The 21,351-nt window shown below is 36.1% G+C and overlaps 2 protein-coding genes across 2 annotated transcripts; one reads left to right on the top strand and one right to left on the bottom strand.

Moving 5' to 3' along the window:
• The first annotated feature begins 12,502 nt into the window (after positions 1–12,502).
• LOC107489321 (uncharacterized) lies at positions 12,503–17,125 on the top strand. Its single transcript, XM_016110076.1, has one exon. The coding sequence runs from the start codon at positions 12,503–12,505 to the stop codon at positions 17,123–17,125; it is 4,623 nt and encodes a 1,540-aa protein (XP_015965562.1).
• Positions 17,126–17,614: 489 nt separating this feature from the next.
• On the bottom strand, positions 17,615–19,070 carry LOC127747623 (uncharacterized). The gene is made up of 3 exons (XM_052261715.1): positions 18,674–19,070; positions 18,194–18,585; positions 17,615–18,114 (listed from the first exon to the last, which is right to left on the bottom strand). The coding sequence occupies exons 1-3, from the start codon at positions 19,068–19,070 to the stop codon at positions 17,653–17,655; spliced, it is 1,251 nt and encodes a 416-aa protein (XP_052117675.1). The 3' UTR covers positions 17,615–17,652.
• Positions 19,071–21,351: the final 2,281 nt, after the last annotated feature.

Raw genomic sequence — 21,351 nt, forward strand, 5'->3', positions numbered from 1 at the left:
TTTAAAGTATTATATATTAAAAGATACTTAATTATTTATTTATTTATATACTAATAATATTTAGTGTATTCTATATTTATTATGGTTTATTAATATTTTTTATAGTAACTTTTAATTTACCTTTAATGAAAATTAATGGTTTATAAAATACGGTACATTCAACGAACATAAATAAAGTTGTTATGCTTATTTTAAATATTTTTAATATATATTTTATATTCTAACATATATTATTGATTTTGATGACTAATTTTAACACAATTAGTTATGAAGCAATTAAGAAAGGCATTTTGGTGTTTGGATGCTACCAAGTGTTACTAGGTTTTGAAAGCTTATTGATGATTAGCATAGGCAATGGCAGAATATGAAATTTTATAAGAAGAAACCAAATTAAATATAAAATAATAATAATATATATATGTTATATCAATAATTATATTATATAAAAATTATATTCAGTAACATATATTAAGATTTTAATATTTTGAAATTTATTTGGTATAAATTTAATACAACTAAAATAATTAATTATATACTATATCTGAAGCAAATTTTAAAATATTTTTTTTCAATATATTTTATGATATAATTTGTTAAAAGTTTGTATTTCATCTTTGTTTAAAAGAACTTTATTTTAATAATTTTCATAATTATTAAAAGTCCATTCAATTATTGTTGTTGCTATATGAAGTAAAAAGTTTTAAATATTTCTTTATGAAAAGAGTATAAACAAAAAAGAAAGAATAGAATTTTATTAAAAATAAATTATAATTTTATTTTGTGTGAATCATCTTAATTTTTAAATGGGCTAACTTATTATTTTTATTTAGCTCATAATTATTATAAGTTTATTAAATATTTATACATAATACGATTATTCCGTATATTATTATTAATATTTTAAACACTACTTACTATTAATATGATGTATACACATTATGGATAATGAGTTATTTATATATAATTATTTTATGTATAATATACTAATATACATAATTAATTAACAATATACATAGACTAATAATACTAACAAATTATTTTGAAAAAACAGAGGTAGGGATCATGTGCGGTTCTTCGCATAGTCACTAAATATGCGTAATAAGATAAGATAATGTGGTATATAATTTTTGTGATCTAAGTGTTTGATACTTAAGATCTTCTCACTATAAATATTTATTATAACAAAAAAATTTCATATTCTTATCTAATTTTTGTAATGATTAATAGAGTATTATAAAAGGCATGGCATCAGAAGACGATTTTTAAGATTTTTCAACAAAATAGAGTTATAAAAAGAATAAATCGTACTATCAATAATAGAATTAGATATATGTTTTTTCATGCAAAGTTACCTAAATCCTTTTAGGATAAAACAATGAGGATTGCGATAGATTTGATTAATCTTTCTCCTTCAGTTCCACTAAATAGTGATGTTCCAAAAAAAGTCTAGAGAGGGAAAGATATCTCCTATAGTCATTTGCGAGTGTTTAGTTGCAAGATTTTTGTTCATATTTCAAGAGATGAAAGATCCAAACTTGATGAAAAGTCAAAGTAGTGTATTTTCATGAGTTATAGTCACGAAGACTTTGGTTATAGATTATGGGATCCGATGAGTAAGAAAATAATTAGAAGTCGAGATATGATTTTTCTTAAAGACCAAACTATTGAAGATCTTGAGAAGATAGATAAGCCAATAATAACTATTAGATGTTTTGCTGATGATGAACCTTGTCTTTCTACTAGACCTCCTGTTGACGAGGGAGATGTACAAGTTGATAATGATGGTAATAATTTGCATGATGAACCTACACCTCAATCAGAGGTGTCAGATGTAAAAGTTTCACCAGATGTTGAAGTTCCACCTGAACCACCAATTGAGGCTGAATCGAGAAGATCTACTAGAGAGCGCCATCTCTCTCAAAAATACTCTCCTAATGAGTATGTGATGAACACTCAGACTGAGGAGTCAGAGAGCTACAAAAAAGCTATGTTTGATGAGCATAAAGAAGATTGGCTAAAGGTTATATAAGAAGAAATACAATCCTTGCATGAGAATTATACGTTTGAATTGGTGATGCTACCGAAGGGTAAAAGAACATTAAAAAATAAATGGGTATTCAAATTAAAAGTAGATGAAAATGTCTCACGGTCAAGGTACAAAACTTGGTTGGTTATGAAAGGTTTTGAGAAAAAGAAATGTCTTGATTTTGAGGGGACTTTTTCTCCAGTTGTGAAGATGTCCTTTATTCGAGTTGTGCTTGGATTAGCAGCTAGCTTAAATTTAGAGGTTGAGCAGCTTGATGTGAAAACTACATTTCTTTACGGTAACAAAGATAAAGAAATTTATATGAATCAAGCAGAAGGTTTCGAGGTTAAGGGAAAGGAGCATCTTATATGCAAGTTGAAGAATAGCTTATATCGGCTGAAGCAAGCACTAAGGTAGTAGTACACAAAGTTTGATTCCTTCATGGAAGGTCATGGGTATAGTAAGACTTCTTCTAATCATTGTGTGTATGTTAAGAAATTCTCTTATGGTAATTTTATAATTCTGTTGCTTTATGTTGATGACATGTTGATTGTTGGTCATGATACTAAGAAGATTGAAAGTCTTAAGAAAGACTTGAATAAATCCTAGATAAACCACTATTTTATGATTTATTTTGTATTGAATTGAGTAGATTTTATCCATTATTCTCACACTTATTCATATAATTTGCATGTTTTACATTTTCCTTCCTGATTTTATGCTATGATTGAAAACATGCTTCTTTGGCCTTAAATTTGCCAATTTTAATTTAGTTTTCCCTTACTTTTATTTATTTAAGCACTTTAGTTTATCTTCTTCTCTTGTTAATTTTTCTTTTGCACAATTTTTATGTTTATGAGCTCTTGTTACATTCTGTTAATGCAATTTATGTTTATATGTTTATTATTACTCTCTTCATTTGTTAGTCATTGATGCTTGCAATTGGTTATTTAGATTTAATATTCCTTGTTAATTTTATCATGCTTTTATTTTGTGCATACCAAGTGTTTGATAAAATGCTTGGTAGGATTTTAAATTAGATTTTTATGTTCTTAACTTGGATTGATCAATTAGAGACTTTTGAGTTATCAAAACTCTTTTGTTGATTGGTGATTGAAGATTGCCGGTTAGCTTGAACTTCACCTAAGCTAGTCTCTCTCTATGAGTTGACTAGGACTTGTGAACTCAAGTTGATTGTATGCACTTGACCTTCCTCCATTGCTTAGAGGTTAACTAAGTGAAGGCAACTACATTTACCAACACAATTGACAATGATAATAAGGATAGGACTTCTAATCCTCTTTCCTTGCTAAGAGCTTTCGTAGTTATTACTTTATTTTCTTACCATTTTACTTTCTTGTCTCTTAATTCAAAAATCCTAAAAACGCTTTTCCATAATCAATAGTAAATACCCTTCCCTGAAATTTCTTGAGAGACGACCCAAGGTTTAAATACTTTGGTTAATTTTATTGGGTTTGTATCTGTGACAAACAATTTAAATATTGATTGAGGTTTAATTGTCGGTTTAGAACTATACTTGCAACTCAATATTTTTTTGTGAAAATCTTTACCGAAATTTTTCCTTCGTCAAATTTTTGGCGCCGTTGCCGGGGAATTGAAAATGTGTGCCCTATTATTGGTTATTGTGAATATTGTGAATATGTTTGCTTTATGTTTCCTTGTTAGTTGTTTCTAGTTTTAGGAGTTTAATTTCATTATTTCTTATTAGTGTTTGTTTTTATTTTCTCTTGCTACTATGAATTCTCATCCCTTTGGCTATGAGTTTGGTTCAAATTATGTTGTAGGGAATGGAAGCTACAATGAGAACATACATCAAGGTTGGGACAATCAAAGGTGGGAGGAACCTTAAGCATATGATCAACCTTTTTGGCAACAACCTCCACCAACGTACTATGAGCAAGAGCCATTCCAAGATGCATATCAATCCAATAGCTATGGTGGACCCCTTTGTAGTTACCAACAAGTCCCACCATATGCATATGAACCCCCTCCTCAACATAGTTTTGAACCACCATACTCACAGGCCACCTACAATCAAACACTTCCTTATGCCCATATCCACCATACCAACCACCTTATGAGTCCTATGAACCATACATAGAGCCACACCAATTCCAACTCAATTACTCCCAAGAACCACCACCTCAATATACTTCACCTCCAATGTATGCAAACTTTCAACCACAAGATGAACTTTCCTTTCCACCACAACCCTCCATAGGGGAATGTCCATATCCATCACTCCAAGAGCAATATGATCCTAATTATGTTAGCCAAGTAAAACAAAAGCCACGGGATCATTTTAAGGAAGCAATGGATCGACTTCAAGCAACCATCCATTAAATAGAGTGAGAAAAGCCGAAAAGCACACAAAGCTCTCATGGCTAACAAATCTCAACTTGAGAACAAGGGAGTAGAGTGTGTCTCAATGTTCACCATCTCCATGCCCTTACCAAGAAGAACCACATTCTTATCATGCACCCTTTCTCCAAAATAATGACCCCTCCTATCCACCCCAAGCCCCAATAGATGATTCTCTCGCTTCAATATTTCATGAGCAACGTGAAACACAAAGGAAGACACTAGAATTCATGGCTACCTTGACTGAGGTAGTAAATAATTTAGTCTCCCTACGCTTCGACACTCGAAGTACCCCTATGCCCATATGCGGAGAATCTAATGAGGAGCGTAGCATGAAAGAGAGATTAGGAACTTTAGTGAAAAATGAGGAATGTGATTGACTTGGTATTGGAACAACTGGAGGAAGCCGTAATGGTTGAAGAGGAAGAAGTGGTTGAAGACTTAGGAGATGCTGAACATCCATAGGAATCTAGAGTTGTAGAGTATTCTTCCAAGAAGCTTGAAATTACTGTTGAGGAGGGTAATGCACAACCTCCAAGGAATATTTCCTATGAAGAATTGGACGGGATAGATCATGAGGCAAGTTCCCTTGGTGATGATGATCATGAATCAAGTCCTCCTAGTGATGAATTTGCATCCACAAGTGAACCCCTTGAGTTTGAAGAACCTTCTCCCGATGAAATTGAAAGCAATATTGAGGTAGATTTCTCTCGACCTCAGATTTATGATTTGAGTGATGGAGAAGAGTTGGATGAATTTGGTGATGAAGAGCTTGAAAGTGAAGAATCCTTTCAAAAGGTGGAAGTTCGTCAGCAAGGGTGGACAGGAGTTGAATATGCTTTGTCAAGATCGTTGAGACTTCTCTACATAGGTTGCCATCCACACCCTCAATTGAGTGGGTAAAACTTATCTCTATTAACTTTATTGTCCCACTTGAGTATGGTATTATTGAAACAGATGGCCAACTTAGGAGGCTTTGCAGAATTAAGCGTAAGAGAAGGATGTTTAATGGTTGGAGATACAAATCAAGACTCATCAAGGATGAGATTTCAAGAGCTAGATGCAAAGGTTGGACTAGTTGGTTGGATCTAAGAGAAGAGTTTGGTACTTTATTGAGAATTTGGATTACTTGCCACCCGGTTGGAATAATGATGATCCACTTAAAGACAGGTGTAGAAACAAGATTTGGGATCCCAGCATACAAAAGGATCGCTTTTGGGTGCTCAGAGCTTGTGAAGAACTTCATCATGGCTTGGTGGATTCACTTGAAAACGTTGAAGCTTATTGGAAGTCCAAGCGTTGGTGGAAGTTTCAAGATGAGTTCAAGCATAAGCCACCATGACGAGGAGCTCACCAAATGTCCAACTTAAGGACTTTAACCAAAAGTGCTAGGTGGGAGATACCCCACGATGGTAAATTCTTCCTATTCTCTCTTTTATTTTGTTAATATGTTGAATTTTTATACGTGTCAACACCCAAATTTGGTTCGTGCCCACACCGTGCTGGAACGGTGCAACAGCGCGGCCTGGACAGAGAGTTGTGCCAGGACTGCACTGGTGGGGTGCTAGGCGCATAGCCAACCCCACGCGTAAGCGGCGCGTATGCGTCATTTGCGTATTTTACCACCCACGTGTAGGCGTCGACCCAAAATTTTGATTGTCCAGTACTAAAAACAGAGAGTTGGGCTGCCACTGCACGAGTGTTGTGCGAGGAACACAATTCACACCTACGTGTACGCGTCATCTTACCTTTTCTGCTTTTCACGCGTATGCGTGACTGACTCGTATGCGTCACCTCCTCATTCTGCTGCAACCCACGCGTACGTGTGGGCGACGCTAACATGTCACGTCTTCTTTTACTTTCTTCATCTTTCTTCTCTCCTTTTTTCTTCTTTCTTCTCTCGTTCTTCTTTCTTTCTACCTTTTTTCTTCTTCATTCCTTTTCCTTCTCATCTTTATTCTCTCTCATTTATTGCATTTTAACTTTGTTGCTTGTTCTTATTTTCTTTTCTAAGTTTGATATTATACTATTGGTGTTGAATATTCATACTCAACTGTTGCATATTTCTTGCCTTATTTTGGGTGCTTCTTAACTTGTTTGCTATTTAGTTGACGTGCCCTTTGCTTCTATTATTTTCTCATTTACATGATGTAGCTACCATGTAGTTGAGAACCTCTTTATTATTTGGCATTAGCCCACCCATATTTTATTTGTTTGCATATCTTGTTTGTGGGTTATTCTTCTTCCTTTTTCTCTTCTTTCAAGATGGCCACCAAGAAGGAAAACAGAATACTTCTAAATAGGGCGACAAACAAGTCCCGCCGCACAATCTTTGGAGACAGCGCATCAGTTGTAGCAACCCGTCCACTTGCACATCTTTGCATGCACCGAGGACAGTGCAATCTTTAAGAGTGGGGAGGTTGATACCAATTTCTGTGGGTTAGTTACTTTCTTTTCAACACCAATTCTTAATTTTCTTTGTTAGTTAATTGTTACATTGCATAATATATTGCAAGTGTAGTGAATTGCTTGCATTTAAGCACTACTTGGTTGAAGTGATGAATTCTTTTCCAAGAAACTATTTTATAGCATTTCACTAATTTGAATTAAAATTTTTGTTAAACTTGCTTGAAGAAATTTATTTTGGAATATGGTTTTAGAGCTCGAACATACAAAACTCGTGAGATTTTGAGCCTATTTGATTGGCTACATTTTATCAACCAATACTTTATTTTGGTATGTGTTGTTCTCTCTCACATACCCATATGGCCTTACCCTTTTCATCATCCTTCACAAACCAATGTTGAGCCGTTTTAACCACATTTATTCTTTACTTTAGCTCATCACTAACTCTAAGTGGAAAACAATAATGCCCTTAATTTGAATCCTTGGTTAGTTTAGACTAGTGATAGTGCTCATGAATTAAGTGTGAAAAAATTGGGTTTGGAAACATTTGGTCTGGAAATTGAGTATGTTAGATTTTTTTGTGAAAATATGAAAAAATTTTGAGGATATGTTCATGCATTCAATAACTTAATCACATGAATTGAGAAAAATAAAAGAAAAAGAAAAAAATAAAAAGAAAACAAAAAAAAGAAAAAAAGAAAAAAAAAGAGTAAATAAATAAAAAGGGGACAAAATACCCCAAAGTAAATGGTGATAGCAATGCATATGTATTACTCAAAATCGGATGCATGAATATGTGGAAAAGATAGTTAATGGGTAGTTGGATTTTATATTCTGATTACATGGATTGTCTCAAGTTAGGTGGGAAGTTTAGGTTAATCAATGATTCATATTTTAGCCCACTTAACTAAATACATTCCTACTGTGACCCTAACCCTATTACAACCCTTTAAAAGACCTCTTGATATGTGTATTTATGCATTAAATTCTTTATTGATTGGTAGAAGAAGAGCAAGCCTTGGAAAGCAAGATTAGTAGAGAACCGAGAGAATCGACCCTCAAACACTAGAGTGATTAGAGTGTATACACTTTCAGTGAGGGTTCGATGCTCGATTCTTTGTTCTTGACTTTCACAAATTTTCTTCTTGAAAGTATATTTACACTTTATTTTATGATTTGAATTAGTGAAATCCAGTTTATATTTGTTCTTGGAGAATTTGATTTACTTTAAACCAAGTAGGTAGAAGTATTTTTGCATTTAGTTGCATTCATTTAAATAGGTTGCATTTCATAATTTCTACCATTCCTCTTCACCTCCATTATAGCCTCTCTTGAGCTTAGCATTAGGATATGCTAATGTTTAAGTGTGGGGAGATTGATAAACCACTATTTTACGGTTTATTTTGTATTGAATTTAGTGGATTTTATCCATTATTCTCACACTTATTCATATAATTTGCATGTTTTACATTTTTCTTCCTAATTTTATGCTATGATTAAAAACATGTTTCTTTGGCATTAAATTTGCCAATTTTAATTCTCTCTTATTACCATTCGATGCCGTGATATGTTTGTTAAGTGTTTTCAGAGTTTATAGGGCAGGAATGGCTTAGAGGATGGAAAAGAAGCATGCAAAAGTGGAAGGAACACAAGAAATCAAGTATTTCAGAATCTGGTAGCGACACACACGCGTGGACGACGCGTACGGGTGTCCAATGCAGCAGGCAAGTGACGTGTACGCGTGGATGACACGTACGCATGACCAAGAATTTGTTCAGTGATACGTACGTGTGACAGAGCGTTATGTGCTGCAATTACAGAAAATGCATTTTCTTGAGAGACTACTCGAGGTTTAAATACTTCGGTTGATTTTATTGGGTTTGTATCTGTGACAAATAATTTAAATATTGATTGAAGTTTAATTGTCGGTTTAAAACTATACTTGTAACGCAATATTTTTTTGTGAAAATCTTTACCGACATTTTTTCTCTGTCAATCCTTTGCTATGAAGAATTTGGGTCTTGCAAAGAAAATTCTTGGCATGAGTATCACTCGTGATAGGAAAAATTAAAAATTGTAGTTGTCGCAGTATAAATATATTGAGAAGATTTTAGAGAGGTTTAGCATGAGTAATTCCAAACCTCTTAGTACTCCACTTGATAGTCATTTCAAGTTGAGTTCGCAGCAATGCCCTACAAGTGAGAAAGAAAAAGCAGAAATGAAGAAGATTTCATATGCATCTGCGGTAGGTAGTTTGATGTATGCTATGGTTTGCACTAGGCCAGATATTTCTCATATTGTTGGAATTGTTAGTCGGTTTCTCTCTAATCCTAGCAAGGAACATTAAGCAAGCAGTGAAGTGGATTTTCAGATACCTTAATGGTACTTCTAGAGTTTCTTTATGCTTTAGAAGTGGCTAACTTATGTTGGATGGTTACACAGATGCGAATATGACACAGGATCTTGATTCAAGGAAGTCTACTTCTGGTTATATGATGACTTTTGAAGGGAGAGTTGTGTCATGGCAATCTCGACTTTAGAAATGTATTGCTTTATCTATTACAAAGGCATAATACACTGCTATTTTGGAAGCTTCTAAAGAACTTTTGTGGATGAAGAAATTTCTACAAGAGTTAGGCATCAATCAAGAGAAATTTGTATTATTTTGTGATAATCAAAGTGCTATCCATCTAAGTAAGAATCAGATGTTTCATTCTAGATCAAAGCACATAGAGGTGAAATATCATTGAATACGTCAAGCACTTGAAATGAAGTCATATGCACTTGAGAAGATCCATACTGATGATAATAGGTCAGATATGATAACTAAAAGCTTACCTACAATAAAATTTGATTCCTGCAAAGAGAAGGTAGGCCTAGTGGAACAGCCTATCCCCATTTGAGTTGGTAAAGTGAAAATTTATTGGTAAATCTCTAAATATCAAGTAGAACCCACACAACTTTAAAACAAAAAATAAAAAATAATAAATAAATAAAAGAAAGAAGTGGTTTTTAGGAGAGAGAGAGAAGGAGAGAAGGAGAGAGAGTATTAACTCCATTTGAAAAAGAAAAGGAAACAGGGAGGTGAAATCGACGAAGAAAAGAAGAAAAATTAGGGAAAAATGGCATGTCATTTTGATCCAATTGAACCGGTAAACTTGCTCAATTTTTTATGAAATTTTAGTATGTTATTTCTGGTGTAGAGATGAATATTAGAATATAACTTGTTACTTGTATTGCTTTATCTTTTGTCTGATTTGAGATATCTACTTTTGTGGAGGATTTATGTTGGTTTCATCAATTTTGATGATGCATTTTATTAATTGTTAAGATGCCCTAGTGTCACTAGAAAGACTGATTGTGTATTTATTATTTTAATAATAAAAAATTTTTAGACTAGGTCTTATAAATTTTTTGTCCCTCTGTTTAAAGTATTTTTAGATAAAATTTTAGTATTTAATTATTTAATTTCTGTCATTTTTAGAGTACTTTTAGAATTATTTATTTAATTGTATAAATTATGAAAAAAAATATTTTTAGTACTTCTACTGTTAAATAGGATCTTACTAAATCTTAATTTTTCCAACAAAAAAATGAGATCAAATTCCTAGTTCGAACTCACTTTTCTTTACTTATTGTTCCAATTCTCTCTTCATTCTTGGTAATTATATTTCTTCTTTACTTGTTATTGAATGTAGTCAGGGACAGATTTACTTACAAGTATGTGGGGGCAATCCATTAAATTTTTATAAACAAATAATAAGTATACACATAAATATTAAATGTCCCCTTAAAATAATAAGTTTATCCCCATATTTATTTTTTTAAATATATGTGTGAAAAATTTAGGTTATTAACTAATAACACAATCATAAAAATGATTGAATTATATAAATTTAATATTTTTATATTAGAAAAATAAATATACTTGATTAAATAGTAATAATAATTTAATTAATTAATTATCTAAAATCAAATTTAGTTTCTCAAATAAAAATGAGACTGTTGGTATTTAATAATTTTTTAATTAATTTGAGATAATATATATTATATATCATTTATTTATTTTTACTATTTATTTAATTTAGTTTTGGTATTATGTATAATAATTATTTTCATAAAAATTTTTTTACCATAAATATTATAGAGTGTCAATTGTGCAATTAAATGGCAAAAAATATTTGAATAATTACTTAATAGAAAAAAAGACATTATTTATATTTATATGAAAAAAATGTGATTGTTTGAGCTAAATTTTTATTTTTTCGTAATTATTTTTGTGTTTTTTTTAATTTTATATATTTTTTATAGATTCTTTAATTATTGAGCTATAATTTTTTTGTATTATATAAAAAAGAATAAATAAAATGTGAGTTGATGGATATAGAGGATATTTAACAAAAAAATACCTTTAAATTAAATTTTTTTTGATGTGTTAATCAAATTATTTAAAGTTTGACTAATATATTTTGAATTTTCAATATCTAAATATATTAATGTTAAATTTTTATTAATTTTATATATTATTTTTATCCCCACTACTAAAATTTTCTGAATCCGTCACTGAATGTAGAAAAAGATCTTTCATTTTCTGATTTCTATCCTAGATATGGACATATTATATTTTACCAATGTCGGATAAAATATTCTTACTTTTAGAAAAAAAAAAAACTCCTTTTATCATAATGTAAAAATTAAAATATACAATTCTACACACGGTACAGATATCAATTTTATTTCTGTCATGTATTGCTTCCCTAACGAATGATATATAAATATAAATAACAATAACAAAGCCTTATCTCATTAATCTTGGTATGAACGAGTAATAAGTCGGTTACGAGTTATAGCTCGGTAACGCTTATTCACAATCATTATAGCTCAGTAACGTATATTCATAATCATAGCTGATCATTATAATTAAGTCGGCACTTACCACCTGCTTATAACGTCGGATATACGAATTAATGGTCAGACGTTATCTAAAAAACGGCCATTTGCGACCGGCCATATAAAAGGCAAAAAATAGAAGCCAAAGAGGTAAGCCACTTTCGAAAGCAGATACTTGAAAAATTCTCTTACTGACTTGAGCGTCGGAGTGCCTTTGCAGGTACCCACCACCTCGGTTTCAACCACCATATTTTGTGTTCGACTAGAGAAAGTTCACCGACCTATTCTGGAGGACGAGTTATATCCAGCATCAACAGGTCAGAACATTTGGCGCTAGAAGAAGGGCCTTTTGAGATATCATTCGGCACAAATACCCGATTCTCTATGGCTGATGTTCCTCCCCCCACCCCGTCCGAGCTTCTGAGGATGGTGACCGAGCTTCAACAAGCAAACCAACGGATGGCGGAGGATAACCAGCGAATGCAAAATCAAATCGCGCAACTAGAACACGCTTGTCTGGAGCACAATAATAATAACCGCGAAGAACACGGAAACGATGAGCGACGATCACTTCCGACTCACGTCTCTGACACACCACAGCAGGGACATGACGAGGAGGAACGGAATGAAGAGAGTCAACCTGAAAATGAGGGGGAAAACCCCGACAATTCTGTAGGACCATTCACAGCCGAGATAATGAACTTCCAACTGCCCAGACAGTTTACTTTGCCGACCACATTAACCCCATATGACGGGCTGGGAGACCCTAAACAACATGTCAAAAAATTCCCATGAATCATGATTGTTAACGGTGCTTCTGATCCTATTTTATGCCGATGTTTTCCTTCTTTTTTGGATGGTCCTGCACTTGACTGGTTTTGTTCTTTGCCTGCAGATTCTATCTCACGCTTTCAGGAGCTCGCCAAACAATTCGAAGATCATTTTGCAGCCTCGGCGATATATCTCCACGATTCTGACTACTTAACGACGATCAAGCAGGGTCCACAGGAAAGTCTAAAGGACTATATAACTCGGTTCACTAAGGTCGCCATGAGTATTCCGGACCTCCATCCTAAAGTGCATCTTCACGCCATTAAAAGTGGCCTTCGTCCAGGAAAGTTCCAAGAAACCATCGCGGTAGCTAAGCCAAAAACTCTAGCTGAATTCCACGAAAAGGCCAAAGGGCAGATAGATATCGAAGAGCTTCGCCAAGCACGGAAATCAGAGAGGCCCCTTCCTAAAGACGAAGAAAGAGCTTGCGATACCAAAAAGGGTTTCAAACCAGTCCCCCGTTATGAATCATATACCCAGTTTAATACCAAGAGGGACGATATCATTAAGGAAATTCTGAATTCAAAATTGATCAAACCTCCCCGCAAGGCAGGAAATTACCCTGAACCCAAGAACATTGACAAATCAAAATATTGCACTTTCCACCAGAAGCATGGTCATACAACTGACGAGTGTATAATTGCTAAGGACCTCCTAGAGCGATTGGCCCGACAAGGCCATCTCGACAAATTCATCGCAGGTCACATGCAGAAAAGAATGGTACCGAACTCAGAACAACCCTCAACAGGCCAGTCATCAAAAGAAAAGGATAAGACCCCCGCTCAACCACGGGGAGTAATCAATTGTATTTCAGGAGGATATGCCGGAGGGGGAAGTACCAGTTCAGCCAGGAAGCGAACCTACCGAGCTATGTTAGTGGTGGACGATCTCGACCATAGCTCGGAACCAGTCCCGGACATTCCCGAATTGACATTTCATCCTACCGACGTCAATACAAAGCACACGAACTACGACGATCCTGTGGTCGTCTCTATCCAACTAGGAGACCTTATTGTTCGGAAAGCACTGCTTGATCCAGGGAGTAGTGCTGATGTACTTTTTTTTGCAACATTTCAAAAGATGAAATTGAGTACTAACATTTTGCAGCCATACTCAGGAGACCTGGTTGGATTTTCAGGAGAACGGGTCCCCGTCCTAGGATCTGCATGGTTGCAAACCACACTAGGCGAACAACCACTATCCAGAACACAGGACATTCAGTACCTCGTCGTAGACTGTTTTAGCCCTTATAATGTTATTTTAGGAAGACCTTTTTTAGACAAATTTGCTGCTATTGTTTCTACATATCACCTCTGTGTCAAGTTCCCTGTGCAGGATAATAGGGTTGCAACCATACATGGCGACCTCCAGGAAGCTCGGCAGTGCTACAACATAAGTCTGAAACCTCTCAGAAGAAACACCGAAACTCGGATCAACTCAATACAATCCGAACAACCGATCATGACAGAATTGGACCCAAGAGCCGACTTTCAGGAACGTCCCATGCCTAATGAAGAGCTTCAAAAGGTCGCCCTAACCGACGATCCATCAAAGTTCACATTCATCGGAACATCAATGGACGACGAAGCAAGGATAAAGATAACCAATTTCTTACGAGCAAACACCGACCTCTTCGCATGGACTTCGGGAAACATGCCCGGGATTAGTCCGTCAGTAATCACTCACAAGCTAGCTGTTAGCCCGGCGGCCCGACCAGTTTCCCAAAAAAAGAGAAACCTCGGCGCCGAGAAGCGATCAGCTTCCATGACTGAGGTCAACAAGCTCCTTGAAGCAAAGTTCATCCGTGAAATCAGATTCACCACTTGGCTGGCAAACATCGTTATGGTAAAAAAGAATAACGGTAAATGGCGCATGTGCGTCGACTTTACTGATTTAAATAAAGCCTGTCCAAAAGATGCTTTTCCTTTACCCTGCATAGATACATTAGTAGATAATTCTTGTGGGTATGACACTTTGAGTTTTATGGATGCATATTCGGGTTATAATCAGATCCTTATGCATCCATCAGACCAAGAAAAAACAGCTTTCATAACTGAATATGGAAACTACTGCTATAATGTTATACCTTTCGGTTTAAAGAATGCAGGGGCAACATACCAACGACTGATGAACAGGATTTTCGAGAAACAGATAGGCAGAAACATCGAGGTATATGTTGACGACATGGTCGCCAAGACCAAGGTCGGCCAATCCCATACTGAAGATCTCGAGGAAATATTTGCTCAAATCAGACGCTATAACTTGAGACTGAACCCGGAAAAGTGCGCCTTCAGCGTAAAAGGAGGAAAATTCCTCGGATTCATGCTAACAAGTCGGGGAATCGAAGCAAACCCAGAGAAGTGTCAAGCAATACTTGATATGCGCAGTCCAAACTCAGTAAAAGATGTACAAAGGTTAACAGGGAGATTAGCGGCGTTGTCAAGATTCTTACCATGTTTGGCCCTGAAATCTTTCCATTTTTTCCAATGTCTAAAGAAAGCTACAAAAAGCTTTTCTTGGGATGAGAAATGCGAAGAAGCATTTTTAAGCTTGAAACACCTCCTGTCCAAGCCACCTGTTTTGCAGAAACCAAAGCTCGGCGACCCACTATACCTCTACTTGTCCGTCACCGAGATGACTGTTAGTTCGGTTCTTGTCACAGAGAGCAGCAAAGACCAGCAGCCGGTATATTTTGTCAGCAAGACACTACAAAACACGGAACTTCGGTATCCAAGGCTTGAAAAGCTCGTCCTGGCAATCATATTCTCGGCAAGACGACTCCGACCTTATTTTCAGAGTCATACAGTTATCATCAGAACAGAGTATCCACTACGACAAATACTTTCTAAGCCTGAGCTAGCAAGGCGACTAACCAAGTGGTCAATTGAACTGTCTGAGTTCGATATACAATTCCAACCAAGAGGGTCTGTTAAGTCACAATGCCTGGCTGAATTTGTGGCAGAATTCACCAACACTTCATCCGATGAAAGAAGTCGGCTTTGGACACTGTTCGTCGATGGAGCCTCAAACCCTCAAGGGGCAGGAGCAGGAATTCTATTAGAAAGCTCGGATGGTTTAATCCTCAAACACTCACTCAGGTTTTCATTTAAAGCCAGCAATAACCAAGCTGAATACGAAGCCCTCATAGCTGGGCTCAGGTTAGCCATTGATTTGGATATCCATGATTTAAAGGTTTATTGCGATTCGTTACTAGTCGTGCAACAAGCAAATCAAAATTTCCAAACAAAAGATCCAATTCTTTTGAAATACTTAAATATTGTTCAAACCTTACTAAATAAGTTTTCTAAAATAGAGATTGCCCACATAGCCAGAGAACAAAACCATAGGGCAGATGTTCTGTCAAAACTAGCAACAACGCAAGCACACACTGCCACACTCTTACAGTCAACCATAGACAGACCGAGCTTTGAATCAGCAAAAATTTTAAATACCTTGAGTAAGAGCAGTTGGCAGGAACCTTACATTCAATACCTCCGTAACGGCTCTGTTCCGGAGGAGGTTGAAAACAAAGGTAAATTCAGAAGACAAGCTTCTTTTTTCACCTTGATAAATAATACTCTGTATAGGCGAGGTTATTCTCGACCATTGTTAAAATGTTTAGACAGGGAAGAGGCCGATCTTCTTTTAGCCGAAACTCATGAAGGAATCTGCGGCATACACTGCGGAGCACGAAGCTTGGCACAAAAAGCTCTCCGCGCAGGTTTTTATTGGCCGACAATATGGGAGGATAGCAGGCATAAAGTCAGAACGTGCGACAACTGTCAGAAATACTCACCGATCATTAACATGCCTGCCGAACATCTCCATCAGTCAGTGGTAAGTTGGCCGTTCAACAGATGGGGAATAGACATTCTTGGCCCTTTCCCCACTGCTCCAAGACAGGTAAAATTTTTGGTAGTTGCAATAGATTACTTTTCTAAATGGATTGAGGCCCAGCCGCTTGCAAAAATCACCTCATCACAAATGATAAGCTTCGTATGGAAATACATAATTTGTAGATTTGGTATACCAGGCCATATCGTCACTGATAATGGTCGGCAATTTACTGACAACACTTTCAAGGAGTTTTTGCAGAATCTAAAGATAAAGCAACACTTCTCTTCTGTCGAGCACCCACAATCCAACGGACTAGCGGAAGCAGCAAATAAGGTCATCCTGCAAGCATTAAAGAAAAAACTCGGCGACGCAAAGGGCCTGTGGGCCGAACTTATCCCAGAAGTTCTATGGGCGTACAATACAACAATCCACTCAACGACCAAGGAAACCCCTTTCAGGTTGGTCTACGGATCCGAAGCAATGATTTCGATGGAGGTGTCCCAAGGCTCCATGCGTAATATAGCCGAAGATCATGATAAAGCTCGGCAAGCAGAGCTCGACCTAATTGAAGAAATTAGGGAAACAACAGCAATTCGGCACAGAGCCCTACAACAACAGGTAGGCCGACGATATGATCGGAGAGTGGTTCCAAGAGCATTCAACAACGGAGACTTAGTACTTCGAAAAACTAAACAAGCTCGACGACCCCCTGCACATGGAAAGCTCGCCGCTGCTTGGGATGGCCCATACTGAGTTTCTGAGGTACTAGGCCGAGGAGCATATAAGCTAGAACAACTAGATGGTACACAAATTCCAAGCACATGGAACGTCAACTCTTTGAAACAATATTTCAGTTAAATAACAAAGTATCTCGCCAGTACTCTTTTTCCCACCTTGAGAATTTTTTCCCCAACAAAGGGGTTTTTTGCTCATAGGGGGTTTTAATGAGGCTGGTTAAACCTAAAACAAACTTGTACATGTATCATTCATTTTAATACTAATTTTCTGTTATATATACCTTTTATGTGCCATTTATCAAATACAACGTTCCTATCCAAACAGGAATAACTGATGAAAACAGTGAGTCGCATTATTATACGAATGCGCAAATATAACAGTCGTCCGAGCCTTAAAGCGGCCACCTCAAAAAAGCTAATTAGGCAAAATAATAAAGCCTAACTGACCAGTTTTAACCAAACCATTTCAGTTCACAAAATCGGAACATCAATGCAAAATCCAGACAAATACATAAAACTTTTAACAAAAACAAAATACTAAAATCAGTCAGCAAGGTTGTCATTTTCAGAGACTTCCTCATCATCCACAAGTTTGCCATCTCGAATTACTTTAGCAGGGTCCATGGCGCCAAAATCACCATCCGGAAAAAGGAACTTCGCCTGATTAACAGCTCGCACGAACCCTTCAGCAAAGGCATCTAAGATGTCACCTTGTTTGTTTTCTTCAAACTTTTTCATCTTCGCAGATAAATCGGTAAGCCGCTCATTCACACTTGAAAGATCATTTTCCTTTTCTTTTAATAACGCAGAAATCCTTTCATGGCATTCTTTCTCAACTTTAAGTTTAGATTCAGTGTCAGTCAACTTCTTCTTTAAGTCTTTAGCACTAGACTCACTCAATACCAATTCCTCCTTCAGCTTAACAATCTTTGAAGCTTCGGACAAACCCTTCCTGTGTTTCTTCTCTTGACTACGGCCAATACTGGCCAATCGAAATCCTAAAACCTGAAAGCAGTAAAATAACGTCATTACACAGACTATTATATATAAAAAAAAAACCAAAATAAAAGAAAAAACACAGCACCTGTAAGTACTGATCAACACCTACATCTCCAACCGCTTCCACACGATTCTTATCTATCTCAGATTGAACAACTTCATCGGCAACAACACCAAAAGGAAATTTCTTACACCAAACAGAAGAGCTTTCTTCATCCTCATCAAAAGAATGCAACTTCTCCTGCTTTAAAACAAAATTTGGCAAATCGTCAAGTTGCAATCTTTCCTCTTCCGGTCCCTCATTTTCTGCAACAGCATCTGACTTTCTCTTCTTGAAAACAATACTTTTCTTCTTCAGGGGCTGATCCACCTCCGCCCCACCATCCGCTTTCTCAACATTTGATGAGGACCCCTCAAAATTCTTGCTTTTGAAGCGAGATCTCAAACTAGAAGCAGTCACTCCAGGGAAGTTACCAGCTGTAGACACGCATAAGGAAAAGAGGTTAATAAAACTTAAACAAGTTCTAAGTAATTATCATGAAAGATAACCACTAAAAATCCTCACCGAAATACTCTACTACTACGGCTTTATTTTCCTCCCACGATAGAAGGTCAGAAACAGAAATTAGTCCCCCTTTATCAACCATCTCAATCAAAAACGAGATTATACACTCATTACGACTATTGATAAGATCAGGACCCAGAATATGCTGCGGGTGGCAACACCAGTAAAGCGGGAATTTTTCCCCCAAATTTTCGTCTAGGTAAAAAGGGAACTCCTCGTTTACAGATTTAACTTTCAAAAACATTTCTTTGAAATCCTTGAATGATGATTTATACAGTTTGAAAATAGAAAATCCAGGGGTACTGTTTAAATTGATCCATAAACCTTTCCAAACACCTTTAGCTTGGAACAGAGAAAAGAACAGTTCCAAGTCAGGCTTTATTTCGAGAAAATCCATTAAACCCTCAAAACATCTGATAAAAGTCCACCCATTCGGGTGGATTTGGGATGGAGCACAGTTCAGCTGTTTCATCACACTACACTCAAAATCAAAGAAAACGGCAGTTTCACTTTCAGTTCTTCAATTAAGCAGCTATAAACATAAAAATATTCAAAATCGTCCAATCTATGAAAAACGCGGTCTGAGCGGCTGCATGGCAGCAACTCTATGCGGAACCCAGTTCTCACCACTCTACCCACATTTATCCTTCTCACACTATCAACATCAGAAAATAGCGAGGCACGTATGTGAACATCCTTATCAACCCAATCATATTTCCCAGAAATTTCAGTCGGCGGTAACACATTTTTCTTCTTCTCACTCATTTTTTACAAACATGACAAAGCAAATCGCAGAAGATAAAGGAAGAAGAAGGAACAGAACTAACCTCTTCTACTCATTCTCACTTAAAAACTGCTGTCTTCAAACTTAAAACAGAGCGTTTATGAAAGCTTCTGTTGAGTTAAGAAATTAACTAAATTAATTAATGATGACAAACATTATTTTTGAGCAAAATAAATAATTAGTGTTGATTAATTATTAACTAATTGTTTATTGTTGCAGGCCAAATGTTAATAGCCCAAATGGAATAAAAGGCATTCAGCAAAGAATATTGGGCTGAAAGCAAAATAAAGAGCCCAAGCAAAAGCAAAGGAAGAAACCAAAGAAATTAAATCGGGCCATGCATACTAATACCCGATCCAAGCCCGAACTGGTTTCAGAATTGAAATTCCCTCTCTCTTGCTTAACTAAAAGCAACGTTCTTTTTCCTTCTAATCAAGTTACATCAAGATTTCAGAAAAAAGCAAGAAAGAGAAAGAGAAGAAAAGCTTCTTCCATAAGCCATTAACCAAAGAAGCAAGAGAGAGAGAGTTGAAGCTTGAAGCACAAAAGCTAAAACAGAAATCCCAAGCTAAATCAAGCTTAAGAAAGGTAAATCATATCATCTTGCATGCATCAGATCTTCATCCTTTCTTTCCTACTCTCTGCTCTATCCGAAAATGGCCTTCAAAGGAAATCTATTCTCTGCCCTATTCTGCTGTGTATCTACGGTCTTAATCAAGACTTGGGGACCAAGTTGGTATTCAAGGGTTCAGATTTGGTTGACCATTGGAAAACAAGTTCGGTTACTTCTTCATGGCTTTCGGTCAAGTTGGAAAAGTCAGAAGGAAAAGTTCTACTTTGATGATTGAGAAGAAAAAGTGAGCTTGTGGGTTGGTGAAGCTCAAGACTCAAGATGTTGACCTTGGAAGAAGAACCAAGGAACATGCAAGGAGATAAAAAGAAGCTGGTTGTTCTTTCAGAAGTAAGGAGAGAAAATCAGAGTTTGAAAGTATTGTTCTGAGAAAGCTCTTTGAAGAAGTTCAACTAACTGGACAGTGTAACCTACTCAAAGGTGCATTCCGCCAGTATGAAGAACTGAATCAGAGGCTTGCTAATCTGGTTTTTCGCATAGCACAGAGGCTGTTGGTGAAGTCAATCTCCTTCATGTTTTTCTGATTGTAATGTACTTTTCTAAGCTTATCTTTCTGTAATTTCTTGAGAGTAAAGGCAAAGTGAGAAAGCTTAAGAAAAAACCATGAGTGAAAGGGCTGAGAGATACACTTGAGAGAAAAGCCTAGAGTTATTTTCAGATTTCTTTAGGTTGGCTAAGTGTCTTGTATCTTATTCCTGTTTGGTATCCCTTTCTTAGTTGGAATAACACTAAGAGTGAATAGTTGAGTGTTAGCATAGCCAAATGTCAAGTTAGGCTAGAACTTGAGTGTGAAATTGGTGTATGTAATACTGTTAACTATAGTGAAATTCTTCCATATTTGTGGAGGAGACTGGATGTAGGTTGCATAGCACAAAGCAACCGAACCAGGATATATGCTGGTGTAAGCTCTTTCTTCTCTGTCATGTTCTGTTTTCTGTTTTTCATGAGACAAAAATAAATTGTCTCATAAATTTCCGCTGCTGAGTTCAAACAGAATCAGATTTGTAACTTCTACTAAAAGGGTCAAAACAGCAACTTAAAAGAAGGCATAGATTCAACCCCCCCTTCTCTAAGCCTAATACAACCTTCAATTGGTATCAGAGCAAAGGTCTCAAGAATCAAGCTTAACCGCTTGGAGCAAAGATCCAATGGCAAACAACTTGGGCACAACCACAGTTGCCTACACCCTCACTGAAGGTCAGTCAAACAACCGACCACCTTTCTTCAACGGGAAGAACTATTCCTACTGGAAAGAAAGGATAA

This window comes from Arachis duranensis, chromosome 5, assembly GCF_000817695.3.
Source record: "Arachis duranensis cultivar V14167 chromosome 5, aradu.V14167.gnm2.J7QH, whole genome shotgun sequence".
Classification (NCBI taxonomy): Eukaryota; Viridiplantae; Streptophyta; class Magnoliopsida; order Fabales; family Fabaceae; genus Arachis; species Arachis duranensis.

Coding starts and splice junctions, on each gene's coding strand:
- LOC107489321 (XM_016110076.1), top strand. CDS start 12,503: ATGATTGTTAACGGTGCTTCTGATCCTATTTTATGCCGATGTTTTCCT.
- LOC127747623 (XM_052261715.1), bottom strand. CDS start 19,070: ATGGATTTTCTCGAAATAAAGCCTGACTTGGAACTGTTCTTTTCTCTG. Junction 18,586..18,673: donor CGTAGTAGTAGAGTATTTCG/GTGAGGATTTTT, acceptor GCGTGTCTACAG/CTGGTAACTTCCCTGGAGTG. Junction 18,115..18,193: donor GTGTTGATCAGTACTTACAG/GTGCTGTGTTTT, acceptor TACTGCTTTCAG/GTTTTAGGATTTCGATTGGC.